Source organism: Cygnus atratus, chromosome Z, assembly GCF_013377495.2.
Source record: "Cygnus atratus isolate AKBS03 ecotype Queensland, Australia chromosome Z, CAtr_DNAZoo_HiC_assembly, whole genome shotgun sequence".
In the NCBI taxonomy this organism is placed as follows: Eukaryota; Metazoa; Chordata; class Aves; order Anseriformes; family Anatidae; genus Cygnus; species Cygnus atratus.
The window spans coordinates 11,553,917-11,566,488 of record NC_066396.1 but is presented as its reverse complement, the minus strand read 5'-3'; the positions used below and the strand labels follow the sequence as shown (position 1 = coordinate 11,566,488).

The 12,572-nt window shown below is 39.3% G+C and overlaps 1 protein-coding gene across 2 annotated transcripts in view; it reads left to right on the top strand.

Annotated features, from left to right (window-relative positions):
* NPR3 (natriuretic peptide receptor 3) overlaps nt 1-11,811 on the top strand; it is a 48,155-nt gene extending 36,344 nt beyond the window's left edge. Inside the window, exons 6-8 of one of the 2 annotated variants that reach the window (XM_035563811.1) lie at nt 731-866; nt 1,452-1,536; nt 4,049-11,811. In XM_035563811.1, the coding sequence (XP_035419704.1) occupies nt 731-866; nt 1,452-1,536; nt 4,049-4,160 (333 nt within the window). In that variant the 3' untranslated portion in view covers nt 4,161-11,811. Of the gene's footprint in view, nt 1-730; nt 867-1,448; nt 1,537-4,048 lie in introns of both variants that reach the window. The other variant, XM_035563810.1, reaches the window with a different exon arrangement.
* The last annotated feature ends 761 nt before the right edge of the window (nt 11,812-12,572 follow it).

Sequence of the window (12,572 nt, the reverse complement as noted above, 5' to 3'; positions counted from 1 at the left end):
CTGTGCAAATATAAACAACTGCAGAAAGAGAAGGTGGAGAATGACCGGCTCTGTAATAGTTCTGCAGAAGAGCTGAAGATTTAACTGAATATGATCAAGTATCTCCAGGTCCTTGTAAAATAGAAAAGTCCAACATACTAGGTACTTGAAATGATACTTTCACTTGGCTGAGTGACAGTCCTTGGCATTCAACCCACTGTGGAGGAATTGAAGAAAGCCCAGGGAGAGCAGGAGGAATATTCAGAGGGTTAAAAATAATAATAATAATCATGAACTGGGTTTATACAGAAGAAAAGCCTGAGGGTAGACCAGATAAGAATGTGAATATGTAAAAGGATGTTTCAGAAAGGAAGAGTCTCTATGGCCACTGGCAATTGGATAAGTAGTGATGGATAATTGCAACAAGGGAGATTTGAGTTACATGCTGGGGAAAATCACTGATAGTAAAGATAGCTAAGTTCCAGAATGACTGTCTACAGGAATTGTCAAGTCTCCCTCTGGAGGCTTTTAAGAACAGGTTAGATAAATATCTGTCAAGAATGCTCTTGTTCAGCTGATCTTGCCTTGGGGCAGGACATGTACTACATAACCTCCCAAAGACCCCTTCAGCCTTGTTCTGTGTGATTCAGCATCCAGCCACAGGAGTCCAAGTGAATGCTGCAGCTCTCCTGTTTGTTTTAATTCTCTAACATGTTAGGAAAATCTTTTCCTTCCTTTCTTTTTTGCGTAGGTGATTGGGGACTACTATGGAAAGCAGGGACGTTTTGAAATCCGGTCAAATGTGAAATATCCTTGGAGTCACGGCAGACTGAGACTAGATGAAAGCCGAGTTTCGGAGCACACAAACAATACACCATGTAAATCATGTAAGTTTTAGTGACTTAATGCCACTCGGTGATGAGAGAGAGGAACCCATGTGGTGAAGCAGTATAATGGGCCATATTAAATTGCTCAGCACAGTTGTCCAACTAGGACATCATGACTATGTCTGCCTACTGACTGTGAAGCTAGGGTTTGAGAGCCCTGGATGGTACGTGGTCTGAATCACTTTCCTCTCCTTAAATGTGATAATAATAATGATGGCTGTGTGAGGCACAGCCCAGGGCTCTGGAGGTTTTGCAGCCTTCCAGGGGCTAAAAGGTAGAATCTGTTTTAGCCAGAAAGAAGGATATAACTGAAAGCCTAAACAGAGAATAATCACACTGATAATTAGCAGCTGGGGGGCTCAGTGCTGAAGGGAGCAGTTCTTGCCCTTCAAGTTCAGAGTGATTTTCAATGCTATCAGAACATTCAGGAACTAGAGTAGAAGGGGTTCCCACAGAGTCCTGAACTCTGAATGGCTTTATCTGGTGTTGGTCATTCATTTCCTAGCCATGTGTATTTTCCAGTATGTGAATGCAAATAGTTCTCATTGTGAACATTGATTGTTTATTTTCCCCTTTTTCAAGCAGGTGGTCTAGGAGAATCAGCAGTTACAGGAATAGTCGTGGGTGCCTTGCTGGGAGCAGGCCTGCTAATGGCTTTTTACTTCTTCAGGTTAGTCCAATTCATTGAAAGTTTGTTAAACTCTTTACTCACCATCCAAACCTCTCAGCTGCTTGCATCACGTCCCTGATGGGAGACAAAGAGGCATAATAATCATCTGAGGAAATATTTCTACCATAGACAGTGAATACACTTTGATTGTCCTTTTGTGTATATTGGAATCATTTTACTGACTCAGGGTCGACTCAGGGCCTTGTTGTGTAACTGTTTACATCTTTGAGTAATTTTACTCATGGAAGTAATTCCACTGAGTTCTATTCCTTCACAGCTACCTTAATAAAGTGGCCTGGCCTTGAAAGCCTTCTTTGTTTGGTATTCTTTGCCAGAACAATTGTGCAGTCTGTGATCACGTAAGAGATTTATATCACTTGCCTGATACTTAGTTTTTGAGTATTGAGTGGAATTGTACGGGAAGCTAGAAGGGGATTTCTGTTTTGGTTTAAGAGAGCATTCGGATCTCAAAGCTGTGCATTTGACTTAATAAGCTGAAGTCAGTGGAGGGTGATCAGTGTTTTATTCCTGTTTAAGTAAAATAATTCTTACACTGCTAGTCAGCAAATGCAAAGTCTTGAGACTTGATCCTACATTGACAGACCAAATTATTGTTATACCTGTTCAGCATCTTGCATGTATTATTTATCCTATTATGGTACAGAAGAGAAAAGGCAGACAGGACAATAGAATTAACCTCTGCATGTAAGAATCAAATCATTTAGTTTAATAAAAAACATGCCAACAAAATGAAGAAGCAAAAATTGCATCAGTTTACTAGTGCATTTCCAGGGTTTCAAAAGATCTGAGAAACAGGATTTTTCATCAAATACTTACAACTGAAATTCCTCAGAATGGTTTTATTCTTGAATGTTTTTGGTGCTTATATTGTATGGGTCTGAGACAAGACAATTTATCTGGGACTAATTATAGACTGTTTGTCTTTAAAAGACAAAAAAAAAAGAAAATACAATTGTTTATTTATATTGTATTTCATGAGAGGTTTTTGCATGTTTTATACATACCCAACCTGATCTGATAATTTTTAGGTATGTTTTTTAAGCATTGCTGATATTGGGAGGAATTGGTCGGTGAGGACAAGAAATGTCCTCTAACTCCAGCAGTAGAATATACTTAGGAAACACAGCATATCAGGAAGAATGGGTCAAATTTTCAAAAAACACAGTTCTAGGAATTGTGTGCCTGGAAGTGATTTTTACCTGAGGATTCTGTAGCTTTCATACTGTATATGCACCTTCTGATTACATCTTTCTACATCTTTCATTTTGATCTCTAATCACCATGGATGAGCATGCAAATACAGCTTTGAGTGTGTGTGCAAACTCCATCAAAAGGTCTGGTTTGTGGTTCTGATATGTAGCTTTGAAAGGATTTAAACTCAAAGAGCTGCATTTCTGAAAGAAGGATTTATCTGTGGGAATGAGCTACTACTGAGTGTGCTCTGACTTAAATATACATAAGTGAAGTAAAGAACATAGTTTTTTCTAGTTATTTTGGAGCCTACAGACACAGATGTCTAGGGAATCTTTTCAGAATAATGTAGGTACCCCCTTTCTATTGAGCTGTATTATCCGAATTAAAACCATGGTGTTTTGAAAATCCTTCATCCACCGCCACATATCTAGCACTGTCTTCTGCTACACATGCAGGTGGAACAGAGCTTTCCATGGCATGCAAGCATTTTGTCATGCACTTGCACAAGCAGTACTGTGTGCAGATGGGGCTGGACTAATGCCCGTTTGAAAATTTGGTGCCGAAACTCAGTAGAAGCATAAATGCGTGAAATGTAAACATGGTAGTCTTATGATTTTGGGGCATAATTTGGGTGCTAAAGTGGAAACTGAAAGGCAGTCAGAGGGTTTGTTTGACATAAAAATTAGCTTAACAGGATTCTTCAAAGGCTCTAGAGGAAGACACACAGGAAAAAACTGTGTCTAATGCATGAGCAACTGTATTTACGTCTTATCTACCATCTACATCCCTCTTCTTAATTCATCTTACTACCTCCTCTGACATTATAAACAGAATAGCTTTCTGAAAGGGAGACAGGAGGATTAGTTAGCTAACATACAGTTTCAGTGAGAAATGCAGTTGAGTAAAGAGTGAGATCCGCTGTTTGAACTCTGCAGAAAGTGCCCCCCATATACAGGAAAGAAATTTGGCTTTGATCAGTATAAAGCAGTGATGTGACACAGTTCACATGACACTTCGCAAAAACTTCCTAATCACTTAGATCAGTAATTTTCAAAGAAGCAAATGTCTGTGTCTTGGTGCTTTGAGACTGCTGTGTAGAGAGTAACCAGCATTCTTGAGCCTGGGTAAAATGTTTCAAGGCAAACTACTTTAATCTTTGACCAGGGTTTCACATGCTGTCACATTTCATTTTTCAACTGGCACCCAGCTGTCCCCTACGGGCATTCTTTATAAGGGAAGTCCTGTTATCCTATAGCTGGAGAAGGATTTCTCACTCTGTTCCTCTCCTTTCATGCAGAAAGAAATACAGAATAACTATTGAGAGAAGAACTCGACAGGAGGAATGTAACATGGGGAAACATCGGCAGTTACGTGAAGACTCCATTAGATCTCATTTTTCTGCTGCATAAAGAAGAAAAATAATCCCATTCTTCCTGGGAAAAAAAAAAAGAAATGGGGAAATGGACACAACCAAAGACATCAGTGTAAAAAGAAGAGGCTCTTGAAGAACTCAATCTTTTAAGCAGTAATTTTGTCTTAATTTTTTTCAGAAGCTCAGGAATGATTTACTAATCACATTATGCTGCATGGCCTTTCATCTCATGAAAAAAAAAGATGCAGTTTGATGTTATAGGATGTACTTAAGAAATACTGTCTTTACATATTAAGGCATATATTAAGGGCAGCAGATCTGGGTTTAGTTGATGGGGATGCCTCATTCTGTTCCCTGTTTTTTAGCTCCTACTGTCTCCTTCCTTAATTGCATCTCACTCATGGGTATCAATATGGTTTCACAGACAAAGATGCTGGTTTGCTGTTAAATTTTAAAAAAGCGGGGGGAGGGTCATTTGGGGTATGAGCCTGCATCACTAAATCATTATCATCGATTACAGGGAATAATGCAGAATTAGACATACAGAGCTTAGTCCTGGGAGGGAGCTGGCATTTTGGGTGTAATTAACGCCACTGGGTGTAACGAACTCCACTCGTAGGCAGGCGGAAACACACACAAATCATTCTTCCCGTGTTTGTGTAATATCACAATCAAAAGCACTGATTCTCCCTCTTATGCACTGAGAGTTAGGAAAAACTCCAGTGAAGGATGTGGAGTTTCACCGGTATGAAATAGTGAGAGAGAGACGACAGGCCTCTGGAGAAGGCTGGCCAATTCTTCAGTCTTGCATGTTTTATCACACTCTTCTCTCTCCACTGCCATCACCTTTCAGAGAGGAAAATATCATCTATGTGGAGCTTGCTCCTGTTCCCAGTGAAGTCAATGGCAAAATCCCATTAACTTCAGTGAGCGCAGGATCACATCCAAAATATGTAAATATGAAAGTGTGTAACTGAGGCAATTCAAAAAGTGGTCTTTTTCTGTAAAAATGACATTCCATGCTACCATTTTATTTTTAGGATATTTTTTTATCTTGTATTTTTCTATTAAAATATCTATTTTTGCTTTGGTAGGATTAAAAGTTAAGGGAGAGAATGTTTTGAAGATGTATTTTTTTGACAGGAGTAACATGCAGGGAAAGTCAACAGCTGTAAGTACATTTTAGAAGCAACATTTAGGGGAGGAGAAGTGACTTTATAGATAGTAACAAACTTTTTGTCCCTCTTTCTTCTCCAGGCACGTGCAACACGCAAACATTTATTTTAAACAATATAAATGCAGTTGTCAGATTGTCTATACAATGATGGCTCTGATCCTGAACATAATGAACTGTTTGCATGTTAAACAGTCCCAAGTTAATCAGTGAGACCAACTATTCACGTGTGTGCGATTAAACACACAAACAGCTACCTTCAGGAATCAGGGTGGTAAAATGCTGCTCTAGGGCTGACTTTAATCCTGCTGCCATTGGTATCCCTGGGAATTTTGCCACTGACTTTACCAGGAGCAAAACTGAATCTGTGATGAATTAGCTACTGGCAAGTTATTTTCTGTTAGACAGAGAAGAGCTCTTTCTAGTCAACAAATGAACAGCTATTATTATAGATGTGGTGAAGAAGACCTGAGAAAATACTGTCTGTGAGAAAACCCAGCTACGACTATGACTGTAATGCATGAAATCCTTTGGCTCATCCTATTCTGATTTCATAAACAGAACTTTCTGGTCTCAGGAGTCATAGTCAGACTTTACACAATAGTTATTGTCATAACTGGCACTGAAGCCTGTGTTCTACAAAACTTTTACACTCTGAGAAGCCAGAGTGCAAATTCGAAGAAACCATTTTGGGGTAGCTGGAAGTGAATGAAGAGCGAAAGCTGGCTCTGTCTTCTTTTTGCTGTTTTTTGTTCATAGGGAAATACTCCATGGAATAATTCCTTGGCCTGTTTTTGCTATTTCTTACATTGCACTATCTCTTAGCATATATAGTGGCTCATCACCTGCCTCTGTGCTCAATGTCCCAGGCAGCCAGAGGGCCGGGCTTCCTGACTGTCAGGGCAGCTGCAGGATAGATGATGGCTGTAGACTGGGTAGATCCAGCATCTTTAGGACTCGCTGTAACAGGCGTTGTTCACCTGCAAAATTTATATCTTCCCATTTTCCAGTCAGGGCCTGTATGACTTCTGCAAAGGTTTGTTATCCAAAGTAACACTGATCTCAATGGACAGGTTTCTGAAGTAGCCTCCATATCTCGTGGGCACCAGAGAAGGATGTAGGCTAGAGCAGCATTCATACTGTCATAGAGTTGGGGAGAAAAAACATTCCTAATTACTTTTTTGGATTTTTCTTTTAAGTATTTGAGTTTATCTAGTGACTGGTTAAGGGTTTTTATTTGTTTTTGTTTGAAAAAAAAATCAAAGGGAATTTTGATCTACTTTTTGTTTTGCAAATATGCTTTTCAGTATTTTTTTTTTAAATCTATTTGACTACTTTTCCACAGAAAAAGGGAATGAAATATTTTAAGCATGTAGAGGAAATAGGGTATGATTTAAAGGATAGACTTTTTTAGAAATGATGTTTGCTATGAGTTGCCTTCAGTCTGAACTGGTACCCAACCAGTTAAGAAGTGAGGCAGTAGCATACGTCTGCCTTTATCCTGTGCCACACACAGTCGTGTCAGACTAGAAGATCAGAGCAACAGTATCAGATGGGGACAACAAATTGTTAGGACTTCTTTATTATGTGATCTTACTATAACTAAACATCAAAAAAAATTGCACGAAAGGTCACTCTTCAAGTAAAAATAATTCCCATCTTCAATTTTATGTAGGGTTTTTAATAGTGACTTCCAAAAGTGTTGTCATGAGATACCTGTTGGTGGAATACTGATGGAGGCCTGGCCACAACTTTACAACCCAGCACTTCCCACCTTCTTTTAAAGGTGAACCTTTCTTGCATGTTAGAACATTTCAGATCAATGGGCTTTAATCGTTCTAAATTGGTGTACACCAGCGCACTTTTCCAAAGGAGGTGTGGAGATCATTTAAGATGTTTCACATAAGTAGTTCTTCTTAGCTGCCTCTCACAGACTGTGTGTTAATAGTTCCCAGGTCTTCCAGGAACCATAGATCAAAAACTGTCTTGAGTTTAGATTATTCAGCAGAGATTCTTTACCATCTAATGCACTTTTCCTTTCTGGTTCATGTGCATTAGCTCAATGCCACAATGTTTAGGCTTTAAACTCAGTAAGGGAATGTCTAATCAAAATAATAATAATTGATTCTCAAAAGAGTTTTCAAAACCTACATTTTTGGCTTCAACAAATTACCCATATTACAAACATACATTGCAGAGCAGCACAAGGAGAGCCTTGACTCAGCCCAGCACTTCAGAACACATTTAAAATATGCTTGACTTCAGCTTCTAAGTGCTTTGCTCACTTGGGACTAAAGGGTATAATCCTGGCCATGCCTGAACCAAAGGGAGCCTTGCTGTGTGCTTGAATTGGAGTGAGGTTGGCCCCGTACTCCATATGTTTATTGCACAGTCTTACAGTTGTGCCTGCTAAATTGAAACTGACCTGGTGGCTTCATGTCTTTTGTTGAAGTGGCAAATTCTGCTAATTTAGCATTTCATTAAACTACCAAATATCGGTCAACTTAATAGCTGATTCACCTCAAAATCCTCTTCTTGAGGATTATATGGACAGATTACTTCACTTCCACCCTCTTATCTGCAACATGTAGACTTCTGCTGCAAGTTGGCTGTTGCAGTATACTCTCCAAAATAGAAAGATTAAGCAAAAGTTTCAATAGTACCTGTGATTTAGTATGCTGGGATCCACAGCTTCAGTCAGATGCCTAGATACTTTGATGTGGGCCAGAGGTAGTTCTGGAAGTTTTGCTTATAGACAGTATGTGTGTCCAGAGTCTGTGGGTCCATCGTACCCATTAATTATCAGTTTCTTTTGTGATGTGCCTCAGTGAAGATCAAATCTGGCTCAGTTCTGAGAACATTCAGCAATTGCTAAAAATTGGAATCAAAAGTGTTGTGCACTTTGCCGGACTGTGGCCAGAATTCAGTTTATTAGTTACATTTGTTGACTTTTCAAAATATATTTTGTTGATCTGCTTTCAACATGTCCTTAAGAAATGCTTTATTGCATTATTGAAAGTATTTAATAGTTTTTTAATGGATAATTATTGAGATTTAACTAATGCTTTGAAAACACCGGGGAGGATGGGAGTTGAGCTGGGCAAAGTAAGTCTGTACCCAGACAGCGTGTTTTACCAGGAGGTTGATCTGATTCATTTTTGGGGCTTGGAGATCTAATTACACTCTCATTAAGCAAATGAAGAAAAAACTCTCCTTGATTCAGTGGAAGCAAACTGAGGCTTCCAGTGAAAAACTGAGGCCCTCAGTGAAGTGTCTTCAGGCTTTACACTCAGCATCTTGAAGCAGTTCAGAGTGAATTTCTCAGCTTTGCAGTAGAACAAGCTGCATCAGCCTTAGCTGACCTTGGCTCCAGAGCAATTTTCACCTCATGAATGCCATAATGCTCCTGGAAAGCCAAGAATAGACATCAAAGACAGGAAGCTAATAGTCCTGGTCATAAATTTCTTTGGCAATTCAGTCCACCTTTTCCGGAGCTCAAGACAGTTCCACATCCTTCACTACCCTCCTCTGTGCTTCAGCGTAGCCATGTAGCTGTTCTGTTTCTTTAACTAAAGCAGTTGAGGGGTTTTTTTTGCTCATTTTCTCCCAGAGTAGAATGAACGCTGTTGAATTCCCTATTTTTCATGCTCTTTTCTCTAGCTTCAGAAGTACTCTGAAAGGAGACGGCCATTTTGCATCATGTTGTCGGACGTGCTCCCTCCTTACTGGGAGGTGGCTGTTTTTTGTAATTTCAGCCTTTGCTCCTTGTTGGCATGCTGTTCAGCCACAGGCACACCATGCGTTGGGCCACTGCCACACCAGCCTCTCTCTGAGATCTAGACCCAGAATTGTCTGGTGTTGCCTGACTCTTGAACTATGCAAAGGTGAAAAATTAGGTTGACCAAAAAGCCTCTGAAGTTTGATTTGGAATTTTTGGAATTTTTGGAATTTTGCAGCTGGCATCCTTTCCTTGTAAGAACATCCAAGGCTGGCACCACAAATTGTAATTACAGGAGCAGTCCCACTGAAGTTAATGATTACTGGGCATCACTGTACACTTGGACGTGCAGTAGTCCAAGCATGGTCAGGTGATGTCAGCCACTGTCTTTTGTTTTTACCCTAATTGTTGCTATAAAATGACACCAAATGTAGTGACCCCGCCCAAAGCAGAGCAGATGGACACGGATGAGTTTCTAATGGAACCTTACTTGTTCTGGGGATCAGGAACGTGCTATAGCAACTTGTCTCACAGCAGTGAATGGTGAAGGAACATGTTCCATGGAGGCAATTTTAGCCCTTTTTAGAAACAAAGTAAAACAAAAGTTACTTTCTGGAATATATTTTTGAAGACATGCTGGAAAAAGTTTTGCCTTCAGATGTCATGTGCGTGTCTCCTCTCCTCCCCCCACCTCCCCAACCCCCTTTCTTTCTTGCTGTTGAAAGCACAAAAAGATTTGTGTGTGTGTGAAACCTTTCATGTGGAAGAATGGAAGTGTTTGCACTGTGCCCATCCCTGCTTAGAGGCAGAAATGAATTCAGATGGCTTCAGGCCTGTATTTTTTCCATTCTCAGATACCATTTAACGTTCTGAGACTGATGAAAAATGATTGATGAAATTAAAACAACTAGCTATTTGTGAGAGACCTCAGACCTGGCTGTCTACAGGGGTCAGCAAGCTGTGCAGCAGACTTTGATAGTGTTGTTTCTCTTCCAGAGAATGACAGGAAGCCTAAGCACTTCGGCTTGCCCCAGTGAAGCCTTAAGTCTGGCATAAATGCAACTCCCCCTTTATCTCATCAATAGAAGACAAAAGGATAAAGGTTGACATTGGTGTTTTTAAGAGTTTATGGCTGGTTTTGATCAAGAAGATAATGCTGCCATGGCTTTGAGGCTTTTTTGGGGTAGTGTTTAGTTATGTCCAGTGTATCATTACATAGACTGTTTTATTATGCTATTATTTCTTCCAGAATTTACCTTGCAGAAGGCCTCTTACCTGACATAGACTGAATTTATAGTATACAAAACTAGCTTTCAAAAGAGAGGCTTAGAGTTCATTCAAAATCTCTCACTAACCACTAACTTAATATTCTGCATCAAAGGCAAAATATTCTCAATAATATGACACTGTTAAAGTTTGTATGTTAAGCTATAGTACTTCAGAAATCTTACGTGGACTCATTAGGTGTTAAATCTCTGAAAGGTTAAAATCCACTCTGTGTGAAGTATTGCTTGGTGTTTCTGTTATGTGAATGTTTCTAGAGGACACTTGAGCAAGCAAAGAAATGTACCAAAAAGGGTATTTAAAAATAATCTTGTTTTAATGGTTTCTTTTGTAATCTCAACTGGTATGCACAAGGAACGCTCAATTCTCTCCATCCAGACTAAGATCAGAGGGTTTGCTCATGTTATACTGAACCTTCAGCAGTTGTAATCAGTACAGCTGTGCTGATTCACGCTTGCTGATGGTCTGGACTTCTCTTTCTTTGTGAAGTTCAAATGCAGTGTGACAGAGGAACAAGCTACCACTGAAAAGCCAGTGTCACAGTTAGTAATCCGTGGCCAGTTATCCTGGTGCCGTGTGAGATGATAAAGGTGTATTTGGCATCTCCCTGATGTAGTTTTGCAGCAGATGACATAATGAATTCTGCAGTGTAGGATGCAAATGTTGAAGAGATCTGTTGAGAATATCGGGAAAATATCTGTGCAGTTGAGTTAGGGAGAGAGAAGAGGGAAAATACTCAGGGATTGATTATACTCCCATGATGATGCTGTTGACCGTACAGAGAGTGGGATCAAGCTCTTTCTGCACAGTACACTGCCTTTATTCAATATCTAATTTCTTAGAGACTCAGCAGAAAGCTTATTCACCTTTTAAATCCCACATAGCCCCCTTACCCAGCATTTAAATGGGATTTAAGGGGTGCATAGGAGAGGTTGTACCATGCCTGTAGGCCTGGGTATGTGCTAGTAACGAAGTCTTCTTCCCTGTGCAGGCCTAAAAGTGCTGAGAAAACTTAGGTAGAGTGGCAGGATGAAGGCAATGGGTAGAATTTGCTGTGTTTCTTGTGCATAAGGTGTAATTACCACAAAACTAAGAGGACTCAGGATAGACACTGTGGACGTTAACTTTGTCCCCTTTTTTGGGTGATGCTGTTCATTATTGTAAAAATACTGGACAACAGAGAAACCTATTATCAGTCTAGTAGAAATCGAATGGAAAGCTGCACAGTATATTGTACTGATGTAAGTAGAACTATCTGCATATAATGTGATTTTATTTATTGTTGTTTTTGTGTAGAGGAGAGTGAGTATTCATGACTGTGGATATAACCTTTGTTTATTTGTGTAATGTATTTTATTTCTTTTACAACTTGGTCATTTAAAATACCTACATTCATTGGTGTCCTTTGACTTTTTATTATGTGCATTTTCTTTTACACATTTTAAAAATGCAGAAATATCACATACCTAAATTGTAACAAAATGTTTCCATTAAAGAAATAGGAATATGGTATCACCTGTTTCCCTGTTGTCTTTTGTCGCATGTTTACTACTCTTTTGGTCTGTTTCATCTAGAGGGTAATATCAGATGGTAAGGAGTTAATAACAGGAAGATTAGTGAGGGCCATTTAAAACCCTGACTTTTATGATGATTAGCAACTGATTGAAACAGAAGTCAGTCTAACCTGTCTTTGAAAATATTTCCCCTAGCATATTAAGGTCTGGGAAATGTTTTAACGGGTATAAACAAGCGGTGAATATTTTTCTACTTATTCTCAATCCTCCAGGAATGTAAGTAAATAGGAATCAAATATTATTTAAATATATTGGAACTTTATCTGGCAAGCACTAATTTTTATAGCCTGTGGAGAGGCAAAACTCACGTTTTACCAAGCTCTTTTCTTTGCAGCAATCTTATCAAACTGGGGGCATTTCATAGGGTTTCTTTCCTGTGCTTTTAGATACAGTCTTCAAATTACCCTGTTTTGTCTAGCCGCCTGCTTTCTGTAAGCATGTGTCTGTTGTAGCAATGTTGCCAAATTTAAGATTCATGCTTGAGAGTATGCCAAGCCTTTATAATCTAAAATAACTGGGAAATGAGCATGAGGAAGAAATATCTGATCGCACTTGTATCACAACTACAAGTACCAAGAATTCTCTGGGGAGTTGATACAGAGATGGAAACATCCTCTGAGTTAACTATGGACCTAAAATCTTTTTGCAGCCCAGGAAAGGATAAAGAGTAAAAATACAGGCTCGGAGAGGCCCATTCAA